This window comes from Panthera pardus, unplaced genomic scaffold (assembly GCF_024362965.1).
Source record: "Panthera pardus isolate Hobbes unplaced genomic scaffold, ASM2436296v1 HiC_scaffold_22, whole genome shotgun sequence".
In the NCBI taxonomy this organism is placed as follows: domain Eukaryota; kingdom Metazoa; phylum Chordata; class Mammalia; order Carnivora; family Felidae; genus Panthera; species Panthera pardus.
The window spans coordinates 31,975,758-32,000,977 of record NW_026526788.1 but is presented as its reverse complement, the minus strand read 5'-3'; the positions used below and the strand labels follow the sequence as shown (position 1 = coordinate 32,000,977).

At 57.0% G+C, this 25,220-nt stretch overlaps 1 protein-coding gene across 1 annotated transcript in view; it reads right to left on the bottom strand.

The window, feature by feature from the left end:
- The window catches only part of CDH23 (cadherin related 23), a 413,989-nt gene that overhangs the window by 97,010 nt on the left and 291,759 nt on the right, over positions 1-25,220 (bottom strand). Inside the window, 9 exon segments of the mRNA XM_053888562.1 lie at positions 1,534-1,647; positions 3,670-3,822; positions 5,307-5,526; positions 7,791-7,936; positions 8,054-8,243; positions 15,121-15,228; positions 16,415-16,527; positions 19,671-19,787; positions 21,515-21,587. Of these exon segments, the coding sequence (XP_053744537.1) occupies positions 1,534-1,647; positions 3,670-3,822; positions 5,307-5,526; positions 7,791-7,936; positions 8,054-8,243; positions 15,121-15,228; positions 16,415-16,527; positions 19,671-19,787; positions 21,515-21,587 (1,234 nt within the window).

The window sequence follows — 25,220 nt, the reverse complement described above, 5'->3', positions numbered from 1 at the left end:
CACAGCATGAGCTGCCAGGCCCCCTCGGAGGCCTGATCCCGAGCCCTCTCCTCCTGCCAGACGGTGCTGGACGCAGGGGGAATGAGGGGTCTCCAGAGGGTGGGAGGAGAGCCACCAGAGGGCAGATGCATCTGGGCGTGGGCGGGCTGGGGAGGAGCTACTGGCAGGAAAGAGGAAAGAGCGAGACACAGAACGCTCACTCCCTCTCACCCACAGCTTACTGCAGATGTTGAACTGGATGCTCTTGGGAGGATGCAGCGTACCTGGGTGGTGGGGGAGGGGGGTGGGGGACAGGTCTCATCACATCCTTCTTCTCATCTAGAGCCCTCATGGGCTCCCTACTACCTGGAGACCAAAGACCAAATTTCTGGCCCAACTTAAGGCCTCTAAAAGCTGGCCTTGCCTGACTATAGCCTCCCCCTCCCCAGTATACATCACACCACAAGCCAGCTGCACACACGCACACACACACACACACACACACACACACACACACACACACAGCTCTTTCCCACAACCAGGCCTCTGCCTGAGCTGGTTCCTCTGCCTGAAACGCCCTCCCTGCTTCTAGACTTACTGAAACTTTACTTGGCCCGCAATGTGACGATTACTCAGCCTTCAAGGTATCTGCCCAGCTGCCCCATGCTGCTCTCACAGGCCGGCCCGTATCCTGAAGGTCCCTCTGAGAATTCCGCCTTCCTGACCCTGAGGCCCGGGGTTCTGGGCACCAGGGATGGGCATGTGATTCAGGCTTCGCTAGCACCTCTCTCCTCCTCTGGCCACGACGAGGGGTTCAGGGACAGGCATTGGGGCAGATGGAACTAATCACAGCTCATCTGGGGCTTTAGCTGGGGAGACTAGGAAAGAGACCAGTGCTGTCTCCCCGATGCAGCACTTGAACCCAAAAGGATTGAGACCAGGTTTGCGGCCACAACTTGTCACCACATCAGCCAGAGAATGAAGACAACACACAGGAGGCAGAGGGAGCCAATGCCGAGAGACTGAAGCCTGGTGGCATCCCCTGAGCCCCCAGTCCAGTCACACCTGAAGCTCCATCACCCTACGGACTGGTTTTGTGAGCCCATATTGCTTAAGTGAGTTTATTTGAAACTCGCAACCAAGACGCTGATCCAGAGACACTTCCTCTAAGAAGACTTCCCTGATCACACCCTCCCCCTGAACATGCTTGCACCTCCCTGTGCGCCCGATACTCTTGGCTCCTCCCTTCCCCCTTTCGGCTTCCTTTGGCCTGGTTTTGCAGCGGTTTGTCCACACAGCGGTCTCCCGTCTAGCTGCCCCGTGGCTCCCACCCCAGCAACTAAATGTTTTGCGTTGTAGCGCTGTGAGCTAAGCCTCATGGCCTCCCGCGCTCAGCAATAGGCTGTCTGGCTGCCCTTTCTCTATCGGTGTCAAGACACAGACTTCGACTCAAGGCCTGGCTCCCGGGGTCAGGGCTGCCTGGCCCTCGAAGGGCACCTCACTGAACCGTGCCCAGAACCGTGCTGGCGGTGTGTAGGCGGGGCCGGTGCGTACCGATGGCCTCCAGGACGAGCATGTATGCGGCTGTGATCTCCCGGTCCAGGCTCACTACTGTTCTTACAACGGCATCACGGTAGCCCACGCTGAACTTCCCATCCACATTTCCACCTGCGGGCCAAAGACAATGGAGCCTCTGTCAGGAACCAGGGCTCCTGCCAGGGAAAGGGCGGTGGCACCTCAGCTCTGCTTCTGAGCCAGAACATTCCAGGGGTAGCCTGGGAGGAAAGGGCCATGCTGCCCATTCAGCCCCGAGAACAGGGTTCTGGGCAGGGGGGGGGTGGCTCTGAAGAGGGTGTGGCCTGTGTGGGCTCAGGTGTGGGTGCTGAATGCCTGAAATCATAAGGGATGAATATCCACTGAGCGCCTACTGTGTACCAGGGGCTTCATGTTGGCTATTTCATTTCATTTGTACTGTCACAAGCCCATTTCAGAGAGGGGAGAAGGCCCATTAGCGAGGATACGTGTGTTGTCCCGGGTTACAGTCACCTATTTTGGGTGTAAGATGCCAGCTTGGCAGTCTGATTCCTGAGCCTGTGTCCTTCGCCATTCTGCCACCCGCCTGTCCAGTAGAAGTGTCTGAGCAGTTAGCCTGGGTCGAGGCTTTTATATGTGGCCAGGGACTTGGGGGTCAGCCAAGATTTTTCCAGGTCCCTAATCTTGGGCTGAATGGCGACTCCCCAAGGCTCCACCGAGTGAAGAGTAGGGGCAGGTGGATGGGGTAGGAAGTGTGAGGGTCCCCTCTCCAAGGTGGACAGGAAAGGACTCCCCCCCCCCCCCGCCCCCCCCATCTAAACAGTGCAAAGACCCCTCCCTGGTCAGCTGGCAGGCAATGTGGTGTTCTGGGCAGTAGAGGGCACCATGGCACTGGGTTTGGACCCGGACCATGCGAGGCAACTTGCAGAATGAGCCAATCAAAATCTGAGAATCCCACCCAACCCAGGAAGGCTCTCAGCAGGTCAGTAGGAACTGGCCACTTTGGGTGCTGGGAAATCATCCTGGGAGCCATGAGATGCTCCCTGGTCCTTACATAGTTTGTCCCTGGGGAAAACCCCAGACATCCTTGTGGATGGTCTGAAGCACCAGTCACATGGGACAAGGTCTGGGTTCTAGGGGGTGGGGAAACTGAGACACAAGTAGTGCTGGGTGCTGAACGATGACTGGTCCACGGGGCAGGGGGCGGGCGGGGTCTGGATAACTAAGACTTTCTTGGAGCAGTTTGGAGGACTAGACTGGGAGGAACTTCCCTGTGGGTGCTAGGTCCCTACAGGGAGCGGCAGGAGGGAAAATTCTGGAAAGAAGAGGCTGAGGGCTGGGAGGTCCCCTCAGTCGCAGCAAGCAAGGATGGGCTGTGAACCTGGCATTCCTTGCTCTAGGGGCAGAGGCATCAGGGAGACCGGTGTGCATGCTGAATGCATGTGCATGCACACGTGTGCACATGAGCTTGTGAGTAATGTGGCTGCAGGCAGGCCATGGACAGAGAGAGGACTGAACCAGTAAAATGGCCAAGGGACAGCTAAAGAATGTGAAAGAACAGCCCCGTGCCATCCCAGCACGTCTTGGCTGTATCAGGGACTGAAGAATGCTGGGCAACTGTTCTAATCCAGGCATGACTAATACATGGCATGTTCACCACCACCTCCCAAGTCTACTGTCATGGCAGACATCACTAATGGATCATGACTCCCTTTCTCCTGTTGAGCCAGGGCAAGGCCTCATACTCTTTCTCCACAGCTTTCTGCTTGGTCTTTTTGAGCTGCAACCATTTTATTTAGAAAGATCTAAACCATTTGTCTCTAAACAGACAGGAATTCTCATGAATGAAGGGTGCCCGGGGAAGGACAAGGCCACAGTCTCCCAGTGTCCGCTTCATCACCTTGACATGGGGGTGGAGTGGGGGGCAGGGCTCTTCCCCAGGAGTCACGGGCTCTACCTCCCTCCAGGCTGAACCTCCGTAAGTTCCCAATCTCCCAATAGGTCCAGGAGGCCCCCAGAGAGCCAGACAGGAGGGACCCAGCTACAAAGCCCTTGGGAAAAAATCCCAAGGGGGCTCATGCAGGGGCTAAAGCCTGATGGCTGATGGCTGACTCGGGCCCCTTTCCCCCTCTCCGGCCCCACCCAGGCTGGTTGCACCTGTGATGAAATAGCTGAGCTCGGCATTGAGGCCCACGTCATTGTCAGTGCAGTTCAGCCAGGCCACCCGGAACTCCCGTGGCACATCTTCGGACACAGAGACGTTGTACATCGCCGGGAAGAAGGTGGGCGTCTCGTCGTTCACGTCCAGCACTGTGGACAGAGTCAGCACCCAGGGCTAGGCCTGGCTTCTGCTCCAGATAACCCAGCTCCAAAGGCAGCGGGGGTCTACACCTCTCGGTCACGGGCCGAGGCCCCTCGTGCCTGCTAGGGTCAGGGCCAAGCTGACCAGAGCTCCTCAGCCTCCCACGGTCCTGTTTCCCTGGCGGTTTGTTGCCGCTGCTGTTGCCCAAGGCAGGAGAGAAAACCGCAGGGCCTCTCCCTAGTCTGTGCCTTACAACCACAACAGTTATGATGGTGGCGAGGACGGCGACATCTCAGCTCTTGCCACGTGCCAGGCCTGTGCTAAGTGCTTCCCGTACAGCACCCCATGAGCCCCCTCGAAACACCCGCGTGAGGCAGCCATTATTAGACACGCCAGATAGAGGAGGGGACAAGAGCTCAGAGCAGCGGAGTCACTTGTCTGAAGTCAGAGAGCAAGAGAGGGGCAGGGTGGGGGTCTTGGGGATGCCTGCCCCTAGTTTGCAACGGGGGTCCCAGGAAAACAGCTGGCTTTGAGGATGCCCCCTCCCAGAGAAGTCTAATTTCCCCGAAAGATTTGTTTTCTCAGCTGATGGGGCTTGGGACGAGCTTCCCTGTGAAACAATCCCATCCCCCTGCTTTGGCTCACTCTTTGTCACGGCACCAGGAGAAACGACGGGCCGGGTCGAGGACACGGCTTCTGCTGAGCCCTAGAGAAAAGTCCTCTGGGGCCAACCCTGAGAGAACTGAGCACGCCCTCCCTGTCAATCGCTGGCACAGAAGTGGGTCCCCAAACTGGCACTGGGAACCCACCGGGCAAGCGTGGGACCAGCAGATGAGAGACTGCGTAGTCGCGTCTCGGGTTGGGACCAAGGCGGGTGTTTGTACAGACCCAGCCCCCGCCTGCACCAATGCCCCGGAGGCAGGCAGGAGCCCGGCTGGGAGCAGGCCTGTGCAAGAAAACAGGCCACATCTTGCCCGTCACGCTCTGTACTTAGTTTCCCATGGTTACTTCGGGCCCTTTGGCCACAGCGCGTGTCAATGTCCCTGTTTTGCCCCAAGAATTAAAGATATGATCAGAATGGAGGAGAAATGCTAACTGGCCTTGGCCCTGCCCAGACAGGGGGTGCAGGGCTCTGCAGATTCCCCTCCCTGCTGCTGACCCCGAGGGCCCCAACCCTGTGCAGCGCCTCTCTGCTCTTTGCTGGGTTCCAAGAGGCTGGGAGGGGTAGGGAACCCTGGCAGTGGGTCCAGACCCCTGGGGGTACAGTGGCCCCGGGGTGGGGAGAGAGAAGACCCCGCTGGAGCGTTTGACTTGGTGGCGATGGGGAAGACTCTGTGTTGAGTGGCACGGTCGAGGAGGGCACCCACTAGCAAGGCATCCTGTGCCCGCACGGACAGGGACAGCAGTGGTGTTCGCGGGCTCCCCACCCTGCCTGGCACTGCCCCAGGGCCCAACGTGCTCGGCACACAGTAGGAGGCAGCCCTGCCCTCACCTCGGACGGTAAGCGTGCCAGTGGAGCTCTTGGTGGGTGTGCCTGCGTCGCTGGCCACGACGCGCAGCTGGTACTCGGCAATGCGCTCGCGGTCCAGCTCAGCAGTGGTGACCACCACGCCGCTGCTGCTGTTGATGAGGAAGTCCATGCGGGGCATGCCCACCTGTATGCGGTAGGACACCAGCCCGTTCAGGCCCTCGTCCAGGTCGATGGCCACCACCTGCGGGGAAGCGGGGGCCGCGTGAGGGGTGGGGACATGAGGACGTCCCTCCTGAGAAGTGCCCCCTCCTTCCCGCCGACCCGTGCAGACACACCTGCCTCTCCCAGAGCCTCGGGCCACGCCACTGCTCCCAGCGCGCCTTCCCAGATGCTAAGAGGGCAGCGTGGCTCAACTAAAGGCATCCAGGCACACTGAGCGGGGCCAGGGGTGGGGTGGGGAAGGCACTTTTTAGAGTAAGAGTCCGGGTCACCACAGCCATCCTCTTCAAAACCCTGCTCTCCCTCCTTGCAAGCCCCCCAGATGGGCCCTGGATGGCTCGGGGCCTCCGGGCGCCATTGTGTCACAGGAGGCTTCCGGACTGCCAGCTGGAAGCAACAGTTACGCCTCCAGGAGCCCTTCCACCATGGGTTCCTCGACTACCCAAAATCGCCGGCGCTCTCCCCCCTGCTTCGTTGGACGACATCAAGATGACAGAAGGGGGCAGTTTTTAAAACTCCCTTGATGATTTACTGTTTGGAAAAAGTCATGTGGGGCCATGCGTAGGCAAGCCTCCTCCCCAATCCCTACACCGTTCCCACTTGCACCTCTAGTCCTGACGAGAGTTTTCCTGACTCAAGACCCTGATATACTCAGAGTTTTACAGAAGAGGATCGGGGACCTTTGAGGAAACGTGGTTAAAAATAAAAGCTTTGGATGATGAAGCCAAGACCCTCAAGATGGAGAGACGACATCAAGGTCACCTGGTCTAATTCACATCCAACAAGCTGGACAAGAGGGTGTCCAGACTCAACTTGAATGCTTCCCAGGATGGGGGGGCTCACTACTTCTGACTTATCTGCATAGAGCTCTAATTCCTGGAGAAAGTTCTCCACCCAGCCAGCAGATATCACTTTCGGTCCAGGTTGTAGAGGAGGCTGGGGAACGCATAGCTCCAGTCAGAAACCTTTCTGTATCTGAGGATACAGTTCCCAAGCTAAACACTCGAGCTCCTTCAACCGTCCTTTCATGCCTGAGTCAGCTCCTCTGTGAACTCAGAAGCTGTGCTCTCTTTGCTGTGAGCCCCCGGAGGAGAACGGGCCTCGTTTGGCCCTCCTCCCGCCTCCTATCTGGGGGCTCCTCCTCCTCAGGGACTGGCTGCTCTCCCTGGATCACAGCGCCCCCTGCTGGGCGTTTGGGAGAATGTCCTGCTGCAGAGCTTGCTCCCGGGGATCCCCAAAGAAGGCTATCAATCCCCTTCCGCAGATGAAGAAACTGAGGCACAGCAGGCCTGCAAGGCATCACCAGAGTTACGTGCTGTGGCATATCCCGACAAACAATCCTGCGTTCTTCGAGTGGGGTCAGGCTAAGCCTCTGCCACTGGACCCCGCTGGGTCTCAGGCATAAACCCCCATAGGACCCATCATGATGAGCCCGTCAACTATTGTGGGTCTCCCGCAGCCCAAGTGCAGGTTGCTTTCCATGTGTGTCTGCCTGAAGCCCTGTAGCACAGCCAGGCAGGTGCTATTATGATCCCCATTGCACAGGTGGGAAAACGGAGGCCCAGTGAGGTTGTTTGTTCCATGCCACACAGCACACCCGCGGAGGAGCTGGGGTCTATTCTCATGTTGGTTGTACTCCAAAGCCTATGTTCTTCACCATGAGGGCCTTCCCCCGTTCCTAAAAGGGCGTCATTCTCCCTGAACGAGCATCTTCAGGGCCGCCTCCCAGAGGGTGATGGAGCAGGAGGCAGAGGGGCCGGGTTCAAGATCAGGCTGTACCTCTTCCTGGCCGCAGGGACACAAGCAAGTCTCTTTCGGCCCCTGCAAAGTGGGGAGAGCACCCCCTACTCTGTGTGGAGATGCTCTGGGGCTTACGGGAGAACGCGGGAGAGTGGCCTGCCCACGGAGGCAGGGTGCCTGGGCTACACCCACCAACCTTCTTTGTGTTCTAGACCCAGCCACAAGCTCGGAGTATGACCTCCATACTCAGGCCCAGAATTCTGTCAGCTCCCTTGGTACCTTCCCTCCACCGCTCCACATCCACCTGTCCTTCGAGACCCAGCTCAAGCCCCTCCTCCTCCAGGAAGCCTTCCATCACATCTCTCAGAGCATTGGCTCTCCAAGCCAGGCACAGACCGTCCCGTCTGGTGGTCTCGGCTGGCATCCCCTGCCCCCCTCTCCCACTGCAAAGCTAGACACCCAGGGCACCCTGTGCCCGCTTGTTGGCTGGGTGAGACGAGGTGAGGGAGGCAGACCAGGAGCTCAGGCCGGGAAAGGGAAACTCACCTGGTAGACAGAGACCCCCGCCGGGGTGCCTTCCAGCACCTCGGCCACGAAAGGCAGGTTCTGAAAAGTGGGGTCATTGTCATTGAGGTCCAAGAGGTTCACAAACACCGTGGCACTGCTGGTGGCTCGCAGAGGGGGCCTGCCGCCTGGGGGGTGAGGGGGAGAGGGAAAGAGGGGTGCGAAACGAGTCAGGGGAGAGGTCCCCGGGGCCCTGAGCGTCAGAGGCCACAGCCAAGTGGCGTGGGGCTGCAAGGGACACATACAGTCAGTGACAGAGATGATAATCTTGCGCATCAGCTCCGCCTCGTGGGGGTCGGGGTTCTCCCGATCCAGCATGACGTGGGTGGTGCGGATCTTGCCCGTGCTGCTGTTGAGGGCGTAGAACTTGTTGGGCGGCTGAATCCTATACACCAGGGTGCCGTTCTCTCCCAGGTCCGGGTCCAAGGCCACCACCTGCTCAGGAAGAGACGGACCCTCCGTGGAGCCTAGCCCCGGTCTCCGGGCCCCAGGCTGCCTTTCCTGGGTGGTCTGAGCTGACACGCGGGTCCCTCCCTCCTGCGTCCCCCCCCCACCCCCCCTGCTCCTCCCTCCAGCTCTGGCAGGGCTTTTGATGGGGGGGATGGCAGGCAGGAGGTTCACAAGATGGATCAGCAGCCGGCATGCACTTGGTTTTGCCCTGAGGCCAGTCCCCTTCCCCACGTAAGCCCCAACCTTCTGATTCGTAGAAGCAACAGCCTGGGCCAGTAGCCAGCGGGCAACACCGCCAGCACATCCTGGCGTCGTTCCTTCCCAGACACGTGGGGCGACACGTTCATGGGCTTTTGGGGGAGCAGGGGGTGCCCGGCAGGACTTGGTCATGGAATTCTTTGGGGACTAGGAATTCTTTGGGAGGTTGAGAACTTCTCAGAAGCTTCTGAAACCCTGGATTTTGGGAACTGGATCCTCCTCATTGAACCTTCTCTTCCTTCTTTTGGACTTTTATTCATTCATTCATTCATTCATTCATTCATTCATTCATTCTTTAAAATTTACATCCAAATTAGCTAGCATATAGTGCAACAATGATTTCAGGAGTAGATTCCTTAATGCCCCTCACCCGTTTAGCCCATCCCCCCTCCCACACCCCCTCCAGTGACCCTCAGTTTGTTCTCCCTATTTATGAGTCTCTTCTGTTTTGTCCCCCTCCCTGTTTTTATATGATTTTTGTTTCCCTTCCCTTATGTTCATCTGTTTTGTCTCTTAAAGTCCTCAGATGAGTGAAGTCATAAGATTTTTGTCTTTCTTTGACTAATTTCACTTAGCATAATACCCTCCAGTTTCATCCACGTAGTTGCAAATGGCAAGATTTCATTCTTTTTGATTGCCGAGTAACACTCCATTGTCTATATATACCACATCTTCCGTATCCATTCATCCATCGATGGACATTTGGGCTCTTTCCATACTCTGGATATTGTAGATAGTGCTGCTATAAACATGGGGGTGCGTGTGTCCCTTCGAAACAGCACACCTGCATCCCGTGGATAAATGCCTAGTAGTGCAATTGCTGGGTTGTAGGGTAGTTCTATTTTTAGTTTTCTGAGGAACCTCCATACTGTTTTCTAGAGTGGCTGCACCAGCTTGCATTCCCATGGACTTTTATTATTTTTTTAAATGTTTGAGAGAGAGAGAGAGAGAGAACGAACACAAGTGTGCGTGGGGAAGGGCAGAGAGTGAGGGAGAGAGACAATCCAAGCAGGGTCCACACTATCAGCACAGAGCCCAACACGGGCACAAACTGTGAGATCATGACCTGAGCTGAAATCAAGAGATGGACAGTTAACCAGCAATTTGAAGAGAATCAGGCTTCTGTGACCCCAGGAATGACAGGGCAGGGGAAGGGAGTCCTGTTTAGAGGGTGGGTCCCAGCAGGTGGGGCTGCTGTGGGGCTGGGGGAGGGGGAGGCTGGAAGAGAGAGTGGGCTGAGTCTCCCTGCCTGAAAAGGGGGAGGGCCTCGGGACAGAGGCCCCTTTACCTCTCCAGCCCCCCACACTTGGCTCCCCACTTGTAAGCCTCACCCCAAGAAGGGATCGACCTGAGTGCCCTGGGTTAGGAGGGCACAAACCCCACAAGCCATTTCCTCCCTGCCCCCGTGCCTGCCAATCTCCTGCTTTTTGGGAAACTTCTTTAGTGTCTACCCACCCCCGCCAAGGGGAAAGCAGAACTCAGAGAGGCACGGGCAAGACTCAAGGTCACACAGCACCAGCCCTGGGACTGACCCAGCTCCCACCCTGGACGCCTCCTAGGGTCCCAGGACAGCAGTGGTCCCTGCCCCTCAGCCCACCCCTGCCCTTGCTGCAGAGCTCACTGTGGTACCGAGGTGGACAAGATCAATGGGGTGGGGGGATGGGGACCGCAGTCCCCAGGGCTGCATCAGGACGATGTCATTCCTAACTCCAAGACACTTGGCGATGACAGCCTAGCCTCGTCAGCTCCTTCACCTTACTTGATGTGGGGCCTTTTGTGCTTTGGCGGCAGAATCTGTCCCTCTTCTGGCTTAATCCCCAGCCGGAGGCGTCTCTGGGGCCACCAGACCAGAACAGACAGATGGGCTGCCCTGGCCACAGGCCCCCATCTTGCCCCTGGGCCCAGGAGTGGCCAGGGAGAGAGGCCAGTGCTGGCGCTGAACCCTGAGCCCTGCGGACCTTCCTTCTGTTTCAGAGAAGCACACTGGATCCCCTCCTGGCCTGGCTGCACCCGGGGGCAGGGATCGGGGGAGGCCCCCGGCCTCCCGGGCCTGAGGGGCCCTCGCTGTGCTATGGGGCACATCACCTCAGTTTCCCCAGCCTCGATAAAGGGGACCCAATCACCCCTGTGTTGACAACAGGAGGCGAGGCAGGGCTCTCAGGCACTCCAGGTGTGGCTTCAGCCAGGCAAAATCATCCCACTGACGGACAGAGGGGACCAGCAAGCCTCGCATTTCTACAGCGCTTCTTTCTAGAGGAGGAGGGGGAGGTTCTTATCACCGTTTTTCTGGATGGGGAAACTGAGGTACAGAGCAGTTCAACGATCTGCTCCGGGCTAGCAGCTAGTTGCTGAATATGTAGAGATCAATTTTATCTGGGATGGGGATGGGGGCTTCTCGTCTTCTCTCTCTGACCGGAGAGCCAGAGGTGGGCCCAGACTTCTGGCCTCGAGGGCCACTCCCTGGTCTTCGGGCAGGGTTGGGGACACAGGGGAGGGCTGCTGGCTGTCACCCCTCCCGCAGGCTCCCTCCTGGTCATTGTGTAAAGTCTCACCACTTTCCCTCTTCATTTCCCATTTCACACTGTCATTTTTCTCCCGGCCTGACGGGGAATAATTCTCTCCCTCTCCCCTCTTATTTTGCTGGAGGGCTTTGAAAGGCTCTAAATCAATGCCCATCAGCCAGGTCCTTGAAGGAGCCTGCAGGAGCTAGGAGGGAGGCTGGGCCCAAATCTCACTCGCAAACCGAGAGGGGCCATGCGCGGGCTCGCCCTGACGCAGGTGCATGCCCTGGGAGCGCACAGGTGCGCAAGCCCAGACCACCCCCGGTACACCAGGATACAGGCACACGCTTGTCCACATGCAGCTCTGGAAAGTCAGTGGCCTTTGGGAGAGTTCTGGGCCACACACCCTCATCTCCCTCTGACAAGGAAGACCCAACCTGACCTGGGAGGACTGGGGGGCCAGGTGAAGCGGGGAACAAAGTCGGAAAGACCCTCAACAACTAGCATTTGACCATTTGTGAATTCTTTTTAATTAAAAAAAATTTTTTTTAAATGTTTATTTTACTTTTGAGAGAGAGAGACAGACAGACAGACAGACAGTGCAAACAGGGGAGGGGCAGAGAGAGAGGGAGACACAGAATCCAAAGCAGGCTCCAGGCTCTGAGCTGTCAGCACAGAGCCTGATGTGGGGCTTGAACCCACGAACTGTGAGATCATGACCTGAGCCGAAGTCAGACACTTCACCGACTGAGCTACCCAGGCGCCCTAGTTTTTGAATTCCTACAATGCACCTGGCACCGTGTGAGGCACTGGGGTTCAACAGCAAACGAGACAGGTATGAACCCAGAGGAGGAGGCATGGTGACGACAGCTATCATTTCTCTGTTACTCACCCCGTGGCTCATTAAATACAAACCACAACTCTATTCGTGGGGGCTCTCACTGTCCCATTTTCTAGATAAGACCATTGGAGCACAGAAAGGTAAGGTGATTTGCCTAAGGTCACACAGCTGATAAGGGATGTGGCTGGGATTAGACCGTAGACATTTTGGGAGCAAAGGCTGCTCTCTTAATCCCTATAGTGTCTCTGAATAAGCAAGCAACCTAATAAATAAATGAACACAGACGTGGGATCAGCTCTGGAAGAAACAATGTAGAAAGCTACCTTAGGCAGGGTGATCAGGGAGGGCCTCTCTGAGGAAGTGGCATTTTAAGCTGTGGAGGAGAATGAGGCAGCTGTGGGAAAAGCAGGGGTGAGGGGTAGAGGGAGAGGAACGCTCTGCAGGGGGGGAGCAGGGGGTGGAAAGCCCTGAGGGGAGGAAGAGTTTAGCGGATTGGGGACGGGTGGGAGGACATGTGTCAGATGGGCAGCCCCTATGCAAACATGGCCTCCTCCCTGATGTCACTTGTCCTGGGTCAGCTGTCCCCCTCCCCACCCCCAGCTCCCTTTCTCATATCTCAGCCACAGCCCCCACCTTACCCAGGGCCACTGTGTGGCCTTAGAAGGCCTCAGGGAGCCCCCCCCCCACAGCATTACAGTGTACCCACATGTAAATGCCTAGACACCACAAGATTTAGCAGAATTTCATGACTATTCCTTTTGAAACTACTTTGCTATGACACCTTTGACTAATGTATGGGCTTCCTGATTCCTGATTTCCTGGAAACGATCACACATACCTGGGAATTCCAGAGAATTCTGAAAATTCTCAAGAATTACAGAAAAAAAATCTAACTGACAATTTGTCCTTAAGTGCAATGAAATTTTTTCAGATGCTGAATCTCGTGATGGCTGAAGTTGTCATTATATATTTGGCTAGACGTTTGATATAATAAGTTTTAATTTTGACTTTGCCCTTTTCTCTTTCAACTTCTGAGTCATGACACTGTAGGGGCGGGGGGGGGCATCTCAAACACTAGCAGGGGGCCCGGAAACACTGGAGTCCCCACCCTGTGGGAGGAACGGCCATGCCAAGCCTGTCCTGAGGGGTGGGTTCACATGTCCGACTCCCCAGAGATAAAGGTGGGGCAAGTCCGTCTGCTAAGAACTCTGGCTTTTACACAGGGCGAGATGGGAACCAGTGGTGGGTTTAAGCAGAAAAGTGACATAAACCTCCCTGAAAACAGAGGGGAATATCGTCACTTTCTGTGCTTCTAAGGTTGACGGGCACAGGGCCTGGGACATGGCAGGTGCTCACTGAAGGTCTGCCGAGGTTCCCGGGGAGTGAGAAGACCCTGGGCAGCAGGCCCCTGGCCCACTGTCCACACCTGCTCACAGTCCAAAGGCTGCAAGGAAGGCTGGAGACCCGGAGAGCGCCACTGGGGACCAGATCTGGGAAATGCCCAAGGCCAAGTGCAGTCCCAGTCCAGCAAACCTTCTCTCTGTCTGGCAGGTGGACTCTTCAAACATGGCACCTCTGGCTAGTGTCCCAGGCAGCCACTTTCTCCCAGGGACACCTGTCTCACTTGCCTCTCAATGCCCTCTGGGAAGATTTTCTCAGAAACATAAAGCAAAGGTAAGGGTTGATCAGGCAGGTGTTCCGAGGTAGGCTCTCTTGGGGTCCCGGGCTGGAGTGGTCTTGGGCTAGAGCCCAAGTGCCCACGAGATGGCAGCAGAGAGTGCCCACAAGGTCTAGAGCACTTGAGACAGCCAGGAAAGGGCCCAAGGTAGTGGTTCCCAAACCTGGCCCTGGGCTCCAAGGAGTTCTCCCACTGGGGCTTTGAAAAACTAGATCCCAGATTCCTGACGCAGACCCTACTGGAATGTCTGGGAGGGGGATCCACCCACCAGTTGAGAGCCATTCAGATCTTGAACACATGGAAAGGAGGACAGGAGCCTCCCTTCGAGGCTGACAGCCTTACCAGTCTAGACCAGTCCTACTGGCTACGGCTGATGAGGGGCGGGGGTGGGGAGGCTAAGCCTCAAAGGGGGTTGGGCAGCCTTCCTGGAGAGCTGGATATGAAACGTGCCCTTCTTCTCCCACCCCACACACACTCTCCAGTTTCTCAGGACCTGGCCCACCAGCCAGGGCTCCCTGAGCCAGCAGGGATGTAGGGCTGGACCAGGTAGTTTCCAAATCAGACAGACCTGGGTTCAAGTCCTGATACAACCTCTTACTAGCTCTGGGACCCCGGGCAAACCCCTCAAACTCCAAGTCTCGGTTTCCTCCACAGTGTGATGGGAGCAATGAGTCTACCTGCCCCATCATGAGGATGAGAGAGAAATCATGAGAAGCCTTCGGGCAAAGCCTGGCATGTCGCAGACACTCAGTATGTGGGGTTATCATGGACTATCAGGTTCATGTTCGTCACAGCTGGCGGAGTGGCCATGGGGCTGGACACTGGAGATAAGCCACCTCAAATGAGGCCAAATGGGGCACAAGGGTGAGGGGAAGAGACAGCCTCACAAACGTGAACTCCAGAGCAGACCAAGTGGGGTATGCAACCCTGACTTTCCTCATCTTCCCCAGGAGGCTGGCTCCCTTCCGGACTCCTGAGGCTTTGGCCATGTCTCCCCTGCTCCCCACTCTGAGTCATATCCCTGCACGCAGCACGCCCAGGGGCCTGGGCAAACCTGGAATATTCCGGGCCAGAAAATCCCTGGGCGAACTTCAAACGCCCCACTGGGAAAGCCCTGGGGCCCACCTGTGGGGGGAGCTGACCAGGCTCCCGCTGCAATGACAGAAGCAGTGAGGGAAAGGTGGGGGGCAGAATCTATGCTGTAGGACTTAAGGAGGACGCCTGTAAGGCACCTGGGGAGGGTGGGGCACTCCTTGTGGCCCGAACTGAGTCCCGGGGTCTCTGCCAAGTGTGGTCACTAGCTGAACCAGCCCTAGTTGCCTTGTCACTGTCCCTGGGCTGCCATTGCTCCCTTTGACAAAGCCCAAAGCCCACTGTCTCTGAGACCCAGGTGAGGGCTTTCCGCCAAACTCTGACTACCTTCCACCATGCAAGAGAGCTTCTGGAAGTCTGCTCCGTGGGCTGGCTCAGAGGGAGACATGACATCTATCAGTCCCATGTGGACCGGCCCACGGGGCTCACGAGGGAATGGCGGACACCTTCAGGAGGGCAGCCTGGAGGCTCAGCTGTCCTACCACCACTTACCGTGGTCACGTCAGAATCTGGAGGGGTCATCTCCACCAGATTGATGTAGTAGGGGGCGTCCTTCCAGGTGGGGTGGTTGTCGTTGATGTCCAGGAGGGTGATGTTCACCTGCGAAGCCACGGGGGGTTGGGGGGAGGCACCTGGCTGGGCTGTGCAAGGGCAGTGCCCACGAGGGGGACATACTCAGGTGCCTGCGGGGCATCTCGGCATTAATTCCACTGGTTCCACCCACTTTGGGGGCTTCGGGGCAGGCCTGGGCTTTCAAGGAGGGAGCCAGGTCCCTTCAGGAGACAGCTTAGGTGTTATCCCATCAGGAAGCAGAGGAATGAAGGAAGCGACCCCTGAAATACTTCCTGTAACCTGGGCCTTCTCTCACCCACCCCTGTCTTGGCGGAAGGTGACTGACAGGGTGGGGGGACCTAGTAGAATCCCCTGAGATTCCGTCAGTCTCAGCTACCAGCCAAGCAATTTCCCTGCTCCCCTGCCACCCACGTAAATTATTTATAGGGCTCAGAATCCTATTAGCAGGGGCCTCCCACGACCGAACGGGGCACTGAGGATTTTTCTGCCAAGTCTCTGGCCAAGAAATACTGACACCAGCCCCTCTGGCTGGGCAAGGATGGGGGGCAGCTGCGGTGGGTAGGGTGAGGGCCGTGCGGAGAGGTCGGGGAGGGCTCCTGAGGGGCAGCCGGAGAAAGCAAGGGGAGGGTCATGGAAGGGAGGTGGCTAGAGTGAGTGGTCAGTGCATCCTCCTGCTTCTCACTGCCCCCCATCTCTCGTGCAGCCCAGAGCCCGGTCAGGACCCTCGGATGTCCCTTCTCTAGCTTCCTATATCTGAGGCACTTCGGTGGGATGACCAGGCCTTGGATGGGGAATCTAGGCCTTTATGGGTCCCGCTTACTCATGGTAGGGAAATCTAGGCATCATCTCTCAGCACCAAGGTGAGGGGTGGTGAGGGTTGGGGGCCCTGCCTCCTGTTCTGGGCCACTCTTCCTGGCAGGAATACGTGCCCCGTGTAGGAGCCCCTAGGGAAGGGCCTATGGAGCACACGCTTTCTGCTTCTTGCCCCACTGGTCTTTGGGGGATGTTTGCTTCTCCCATGTGCCACCACGTCCCAGGTGGGAATGCCTTTATTTCCTGCGGCTGCAGCGGCCCCAGGGCTGACCCTGGCTGACAGTGAGTTGGTAACTGCCACCCTCACCCCGCTCCCACGTGCCTCACACTGCATCAGGACACAGGTGCACCCTAAAGATGGGCTGGGGAGCAGGGGTCACAGCAGGGGGCGGGCACTCACGGTGGCGATGCCGGTTTTCTGGTTGTGGCCCACGCCCCCGTCCACCGCTCGTACGATGAGGATGTATTCAGACTTGGTCTCACGGTCAAGCAGGGAGGTGGTGGTAATTTCCCCTGCAGGAGAGAGGGTTTGGGCGGGCCAAGGAGGGAGCAGGGAAGGAGGGAGAGAGGGGGTGAAGCCGTTTGCACAAGCTGACAGCATGTGTTTGCACGTGTGTGCATGTGCTGGGGTGTGAGGTGACGCTCGTGAAGGGACAGGGGATAGCACCTATGCCTTGGCAACCAGAAGCCAGAGGTGGCAACACCTTTCTGATCGGAAAGTCATTTTTTAATGTGGGAAAATCTAGGCTGATAATGGCCTTAGGGGATGGAGAATACGACAGGTCACAAAAGACCTCTCAAGATTTTTGACATTATCTTAGTAGCTCTATCACTTGAGACTTGCTACCTAAATCCTATGTGCCTCAGTTTCCTTATCTGGTCAGAAGGGAAAAGTAATAGGGCTGTTGAGGGATTAATTCGGTTGACATCACAGAAGGCTTAGAACAGTGCCTGGCGCTGTTTCTTACAGGACAGCACTGAAATGTATGTGTTTCACACATGTTCACCCTGGTGACTCATTACTGGACAAGTAACTTACAGTGTATTGAGAACAGTTATAAAAGAATTTCCTTAATTACCTTGTAACGTGATTATATTGCCTTGAGGTGTTTTTCCCCCCCAGTGTATAAACGAGTTATTTCATGAAATACAAGCAATTATAATTGACCATCGGGGCACCTGGGTGGCTCAGTCGGTTAAGCATGCGACTCTTGATTTCGGCTCAGGCCGTGAGCTCACAGTTTGTGAGTTCGAGCCCTGCATCAGGCTCTTTGCTCATAGCAGAGTCTGCTTTGGATCCTCTGTCTCCCTCTCTCCCTTGCCCCTCCCCCACTTGTGCTTGCTGTCTCTCAAAAATAAATGTTAAACAAATTTTTCAAAAAATGGATCATTTATCAGCCCGTTTTTGGCTTTTCTTTGTATTCTGGTATAACTAAAACGTGGAGGTCACGCCGGGTCACGCGGCGTGCTGGTGTTTGACAACCGCCTCCCTAAAACAAGAACAAAAAGGCATTTGCTGATTTTCAAGTTGTAATGCTCCCACCAGGGCCACTGTAAGCTACTGATTGGATGGCACTGAACACAGAATGGAGGAGATGCTTGAACTTGGCTCTCAGGAGTAGCTGTGAGGTGGGCCAGCCTCAGGGCGTCATGGTAGGCAGGCCATTTACCAGCGCACATGGGCTACGGAAAAGAGCGATGCCTTGAGGACAGTGAGGCCCACATCTGAATTCTGATTAACGGCCCTTTCTACACGTTCAGCCTTGGAAAAGTGGGCCTCAGTTTTCTCATCTGTAAAATGGGTATTAGTATGCCTTCGGATCAAAGCTGTTGTGAGGATTACGTAACTACAGGTCAAGATCTCCGCACTCAGAAAAGGCTTATTTCCTTTCAATAGACTGTGAGAATACCCCCAAGGCAGAGTCTTTTTTTTTTTTTTTAATCCCTCTTGCCTGCGCTGTGTGACCCGCGGCAAGTTACTCAACTTCTCTGTGCTTGGCTTATTCTACCATCAAATGATGGAGCTGGACCAGATGTCTCACATTTGCCTCCCTGCCACACTGGCAGATCGTCTGGCTTGTGCAGGGCTGAGAGGGGAGCTGAGCATGGGGACGGGACAGTGAAGGTGCTGAGGCCAAAAACAAAAGACTGGCAAAGGTCTGCCCACCACACCGTGCTCCTTGCTGGGGTGGTGTCGATTAATTGAAAGGGCAAGGAAGAAATTAATCTCTGAAAAGTTTTAAACGTGAACTTGTCGGTGTGATAGATGGCTACCCCTGTCTGGGAAATTAGATCCAATTAAGGCCACCTTTGTGGAGCAGGCCTGGCTAATTTGACCAAGGAGCTCTGAGGAAAACACACCTTCATAGCGGAAGGAGCTGTGTTAAGGGAGCACGACTGCCTGAGAGGGGCTGGCAGGCCAGAAACCACTTCCCGAGGCCCCCTTCATCTAGGCGGGGCCGTTGCCTGGTTCCGGCCAATAGGATGTGGGCAGAAGTGACATATGTCACCTCCGGGCCTGGCCCATAGGCATCTCCTTCGACAGCACTCCAGGCTCTCTTCCTTTTTGCAGTGACCTTGGAGCCACAACGGGGAAGGCGCCCGGGTCCCAGAATCGCCATGCGGAAGGCTGTCCACTGGACGTGGTGCTGGACCGCCGTGTGAGTTAGAATCTCTGCTGTGTTGAGCCACTGAGATTTCAGGGTTGGCCCACTTGGCATCGGCAGTGCCCTTACAATACAGAATCGGGGACTCAGAAGCGGGGGGCCTTGCATGTCCACTAAATGGGCCGGGAACCCCAGGAGGGCAGGTCATGTCTGATTCCATCCTGTGCCCCAGCACCCAGCACGGCACCTGGTGGACAGCAGGTCCCCACTGAAGCCTGAATACATGAATGAATGTCCAAGGGCCTCATATCCCTTCCCAGCTTCTGATCTGGGGTCTATTGTTGCTTTTTTCCCCCTCCCCCTTGCCCCCCCCCCCCCCCACCAGCTTCAAGGGAGAGAGATCTGGAGGGAGGCGTATGGGGAAAGGGGGAAGAGAGGTGAGGGCTCCGTGGGCTGACCAGGGAGCCGGGGATGGGGGCCTCTGGGTGAAAAGACCAAAGACGATGATGATGAAGATGTGATTCTGTCAGCACTTACTGTATGCCAGGGACCACTCTATGAGCGCTCCCTGCAATCACTCACGTGACCCACACTACACCCCTAACGTGACCATCCTCGTCCCGCAGGGGGAAAACCAAGGCTTACACAGTGTTAAGAGGAGAAGCCAGAGTTCAGCAAATAGGTCAGCCACTGAGGGAGGGGGACATGGAGGCTTGAGGAAAGAGAGCCCCCAAAGGGTGGCATGTTGGCCAGCTGTTGGTAAAATGGAACACATTTTAAACCTAACAGGGCTCTTCACCATTGAAAGATACCCTGAAGTGGGTACATTCACGTTCCAATTTTTTTGGGGGGGGGTGTGTAGGATCAGTAATCACACTCAGGTTAATATTTCAGGGATAAGACCAGGCGTTCAAAGCTGGCATGCTCCACACGAGGGCTTCCTGTGAAAGGGAGAGAGAACTTGGCCCAGGAGCAGGACCAGGGCTGGGCGTGGGGAGCCGGCCTGAGGTGAAGGTGACGGGGACCACGGGGCAGGCGGGGGGTGCTCACCTGAGCGGGCGTTGATCCGAAACTGGGAGGAGCCCTCCAAGGAGTAGATAATGGACTCCTGACCGTACTCCCGGGAGCGGTCCAGGTCCGTGGCATTCAGGAACAGCACCGTGGCCCCTTCCGGGAGACAAAGTGGGGAACGCTCACCCCGGGTTTGCGGCCCCAGGCCTTGGGAGGGGGACCCGGGACCTCCTGGTGACCGGCCTTCAGGAGGCAGGGAGCCTGCTGCTGGGGCACCCAGGGATGAGGCGGGGAGGCTCGACCTCCAGAGCTCCCTGGGCTGCGTGGGGACAAGGCTCCACGAAGGGGGTCCCGGAGCCGGCGGTGGCGGTGGCTTGTGCCAGAAGCTCACGACCCACCACTGCTATCCACCTCTCTCTGGCCGCTCGCCATGTGCAATACACTCAGACTGGCCAGCTTTGGCTTTGAGTCAAAAAGAAATGAAGCCCCATGTTACATGATGCCACATTGACCGTATTCAATTTCAGTCTTGTTACATCTCGTTCACAAGGGGAATTTATAAGGGATTTTATTTTCCCTGTATTGTCTAGTGAAGGCCCTCACCTTCATTTCCATCTCCTGAAATCCGGGGTCGGGGGATCCGCCTTTCCCAGCTGTGCTCACCAGACCCTCATCGGTCGGGTTTGGGGCTCCAGCCCCCTCCTGTCCCCACTGCCACCCGACTGCCCCACTGAGGAGGTTTGGTGTATGACGCCCAGGCTGGAACCCCAGGGGACCCTCTGGCAACTGTCTGAGCCTCAGCCTCTTCCTCTGTGAAATGGGTCTACCTGGAAAGAGAGCCAGCTTGCGGGGTCGTTGGTGAGGATGGGGGTGGGGGGGAAGCAGGCCCATGCAGGGTGCAGGCCGGTGGCAGCTCTCTCTGAGCCACAGGCTGCCGTTACTATTGTGTGCGTGAGTCAACAGTCCCTGGGGGTCCAAGGGGCCAGGCAGACGGCTGTGAGATAGGCAGGTCATTCTGGCCCCTTCCGGGGATTGTAAAGCCTCTAATCCGACTCTCAGTCTCACCCTGAGCAGGACGACAGGTACACGGGCCCTGACACACCCTTTATCCAAGTACAAGCTGGAAACGGACTAAGTGCCATGACGAAGTCCTCTCCTAAGCAGAGGTCACGGGGACAGCGGGGAGTGCACGGGGGTAGCTTCAGCAGTGTTATTCTCTAGGAGATGCCCGAGTGGGACAGGGAAGGGTGGGCTGGGCACAGCCTGGCACGCACCCAGAAAAATCATCAGATGCCAGGAAGGTACCCGGAGACTCCCTAGAGAAGGCTCCATGGTGCCACAGAAGGTCACCCCTGCCACCTCCGGATGCTACAGCAATTCCTGATAGGGCGGTTTCCCCACTAGAACAGTCCGCCCTGGGTGTAAGGGTGAAGCTGTCAGGAAGGACGGAGCGGGTCCCCCGGAACCTGAATGTGGAGCTGGTGGCCCCGGGTCTGCAAGCTGGGCCCTGCCACCAGAGACGCAGCCGAGAGATGAGCGGCCCACTCTTGTTCTCACGTACGTACGCACAGCATCCTTTCAGGCCACCCTGAAACCTGCCCTGGGCCTGGGACCTGCCTCACAGCACTGGGATTCAGTACTCTGTATACACTCACTTAATCAAGGTTGTCGGATTACTGATGGGTGACCATTCCCGCGAGGCCGCAGCTGCGGGAGAGTGGGGACCAAGTACCCAGCGGAGCGCCTGCACATAGTAGGGGCTCGTGCTCTGTAAATGGCTGTTGGCTGGCAGATGACTGGACCTCTCCAGAGGCTCCCCTCGCTTGTCATGGGGGTGTCTGTTGGCTTCGTGCCCTCACACCCTCCCCTGCCCGAGCCCGTACCTGCCATGATGTTCTCCACCACGGAGACGAAGTAGGCAGGCTTGCTGAAGGTGGGCGGGTTGTCGTTCTCATCCTGGAAGGAAAACAGACAGGTTGGAGGGGACAGGAAGGCCTGCAGGGCTGGTCTGTCGGCCAAGGGGAGGCTGGGCGTGGCTGGCACTGAGGGGCTTTGGCCTTGACGCACGACCAGAACCAAGTGGGGTGTCGCGAAGGGGCCAGGTGCTCCCCTGGCTGGGCTATAGTACAGGAACGGAGGACAGGCCTTGGGGAGACGTGTGAGGGCCAGGAAGATGGAGAATGAAGGCAGCAGGAAGCAGCAGGTTCCCTGCTCTCCCATTGGTGTTTTGGTGCAGCTCCAAGCTGCTCCTGTTCTCCTGCTCAGCTCATCGTCCTCCACGCTGGGGGTGCCCGCTTGCAACTTCCCTCCCAGCTCCGCCAGGATGACGGTGGAAGGTTCTAGAACCCTCCTGGCCCCCAGAAATGAAGGGAGCAAGGAGCACTCTGGCCCGGAAGATACAGAAGTGTGCAGTGGCAGGCAGGCAGGCAGGGTCAGGCGGCTTCCCAGAGCCCACCTCGTCCAGGTCTTGAGCAGTCCCTCATCTGGCCCAGCCTTCACCAGCAAGCAGGTCAGCGGGGCAGCGGTCAGGGCCGGTGTGGGCCGAGGGGCTGAACAGGCACAGCCTCTGCCCCCTCTTGGCTCCTCTGTCTCCCTCTTGCCCAGCTAGGGGCGACTTCCCCCCACCTTGAAGACTCTGGTCCTCACCCACGGCTTTTTGTAATCAATCAGTGAGAATTTCTGCCCGTTCGCCTCTTGGAGGAAGCCCCCACTGGCCCACCTGACTCAGAGCCTTCTCCCCTTCCCCTGGGAGCCGGGGAGCGGGGGCAGGGGGACTGGGGCGGTGGCCTCCGGGGGAGTCCGCAGTGTTCCCGGCACTGCCCCCCCAGGGCCTCATTCCCCAAGGAACTGGGAGCTCTTGGAGGGGAAGCTCCTTTTGCTGGAGTCCCTTCTAGCTGAGCAGCAATGAATGGGGGGGGGGGGAGGGAGAGGGAGAGAGAGAGAGAGGGGGGGGAGGGGGGGAGAGAGAGAGAGAGAGAGAGAGAGAGAGAGAGAGAGAGAGAGAGAGAGAGAGAGACACCAAAGCTGCTGTCCACCCCTTGGGACTTAAGACAGTCCCATCCTGCCAGACTGTGGGTGCCCAGAAAGGAGTGGTGCTCCCCCTCTTCCCCCGCCTGTCCCCGGGCCCTGGGCTGTGCAGCAGCTCCCCCGCCTCAGAGAACCCATGGCGTGAGGACTCGCCTGACGTCCGGTGCCCCAACAGCCTGCCTGGGCATCCCTCTGGTGCAAGCGTGGGTGCCCCATATACGGATAGATCGAAGCCTTCTGCTTGGCTGCGCGAGACGGCGTCGAGAATGTCAGTGACAGAGCACGAGGCAGAAACTTATTAGCGGTGATATTTCCCCGGATCCTGGCACTGCATTCGCTATTAGTTCTAATTCAGCGGCTCCCTCTACAAAAGCTTATTGTCCCCTAATGGGAAATCTACAAACCGAGTTTGACTTCTTTATTAAAAACCAACAAGCAGTGGGTGAAAAGGAATCACCTGAATCACCTGGCCCCTCTCGCCCGCCTCCTTTTCCCTCAGGAGCCCTGTCGGCCCGATCTGCCTCTCCCCACCCCCAGCCTGTGCAGTGAGTGCCACCATAAGCTACTCATCTGCACTGGGTTTTTCTCCGCCCACCCCCCCCCCCCCAGTTGAGAGAAAATCCCTTTGGTGGATGGAGGCAGCAGCTTAGCCAAGTGACAGCTACTTAAAAATCACCCACATGCAAAATCAGCCCAAAGGCGGTGACCTTTTCAAGTGTGGTCCTTAGACACGAGCGACTCTATCATCCCAAAGCCCTGCCTGAGAGAGGATGTTCACTCACAGCCAAGGTGGCACCTGTCTTTGTTGCCAGACCACCCCCCCTGTCCCGCCCCCCCTGCTGCCAGGGGCCGGGGCACACGTGGAAGGAAAGCATAGGGCCCTCACTGACCTGTGTGACAGCTTTGAGGGGATTTGAAAATGACCCCTCTGCCGGGCTCAGGTAGCTCCAGGCCAAGTGGATTCCTGCCCCCACCCACCCCTGCACATGGAGACCCTGCTGTCTGGTCTCAGGGCGGGAGGCCACTCTTTGATTCCCAGTGAATGTAAGGTTAGCTTGGTTCCTTGGCCGCCCTCTTCCTGCTTGCCCTGGCTCCACTGGAGAAGCTGAGGCAAAAGGAGAAAGGGGCCCTTTCTGGGTTCCTCAACAGAACCACAGGTTGGCATAGTCCCTGGGTCTCAAGATCCCATCAGGGCAGAGCTTGGAAGGCCTTGCTACTCAAAGGGTGGTCCCCTGACCCGAAGCATCAACATTGCCCAGACCTTGTTAGGCCTGCAGAGCCTCAGCCCTTCCTTAGACTCACTAAATAAGAATCTGCATTTTAACAAGAGCTCCAGGAAATTTCCACGGACCTAGAGGAGTACGGGTCTCAATCACACGCAGAGGGCTTCAGGCCTTGGAGTGTGGTGGGAAGAATGTGAACTCAGGAGTCAGACAGGTCAGGATTCAAATCCTAGCTTACTGGGACCAGAAGCAAATTCAAATGCCACTTGCTAGCCCAAAAGTGAGGAAGGCGCTGGTGATCTGGGCCCCGCTCTGTTCCCCTCCTGAGCCTCACTTGCCTCATCTTTAAAATGGGATTAAGAGAGATTGTGTGATGTGCGAGCACCTCACATATTATTGGAGCTCAAGAAGTTTTCGTTTCCATTTGGCCAATTCGGCCTGCCCATCCCCGGGCTGGTGTAAAACAACCTCACCTTACTTCTCTAGACCTCCCCTATTCCCACCCTCTGCCTCATCCGTCTTCCCCAAACTTACAGGGGGTTCTTCTCTGTCTGGCCGAGTTCTCCGGAATTCCTGTTTGTACCAGAGACAGCCTGGGCACGGATGCTGCCGATCGTATGCACGTCTGTCTTATCAGCCGTGACGACAGCCAACATTACAGGTGCTGAGTGTCACTGGCATGATCTCACTTAATCCTCATGATAAGATCATGAGGCAGTACCACGATTATCCCTATTTTGCACATGAAGAAACTGAGGCCCAGAGAGTGTTAAGGACCCCAGGTCACACAGCTAGCAGGTGGCAGAGCCCTGTTTCAGAACCATAAACCTCCACAGCTACGTTCCTCCCTCCATCCACAGCGCCCCCTTTAGGGCAGAACTGGCTTCGCAGGCACATTCGCCCATGTGCTACTGCAAACCTGCACACGCCGGGGCTGGGGGGGAATCATTGCTTGCCTGGGGACTGGGGTTGGGGGGACGTCATTGCTTGCCTGGGCGGAGAACACCAGCCAGGTTGGAAATAATGGGTGGGGTGGTCAGGGTTAGGAGCGTGACCAGGACTGGGGGGCTTTGGGGGCAGTGTTTAATCAAGACCGGGAAACGAGGGTCAGGGTCATGTGGGTTAGAAAACCAAGATGTCACGATCGGAAGGGAGAGCCTTCTGATTCTGCTCGGTACTTCAAAGGGGGGAGCTGCGCTGCAGGTTAAAGGCAAGCAGTGAGTGTTTAGGCTTCTGCGACTCTCTTCTTTTCCAGCCTTGCCCCCCTCTACCCCACCCCCTCCCCGGGAGCTCCTGCCACTCCCTGAAGCAGGGCCTCAGACTCTCTGCTCTTCCCTTT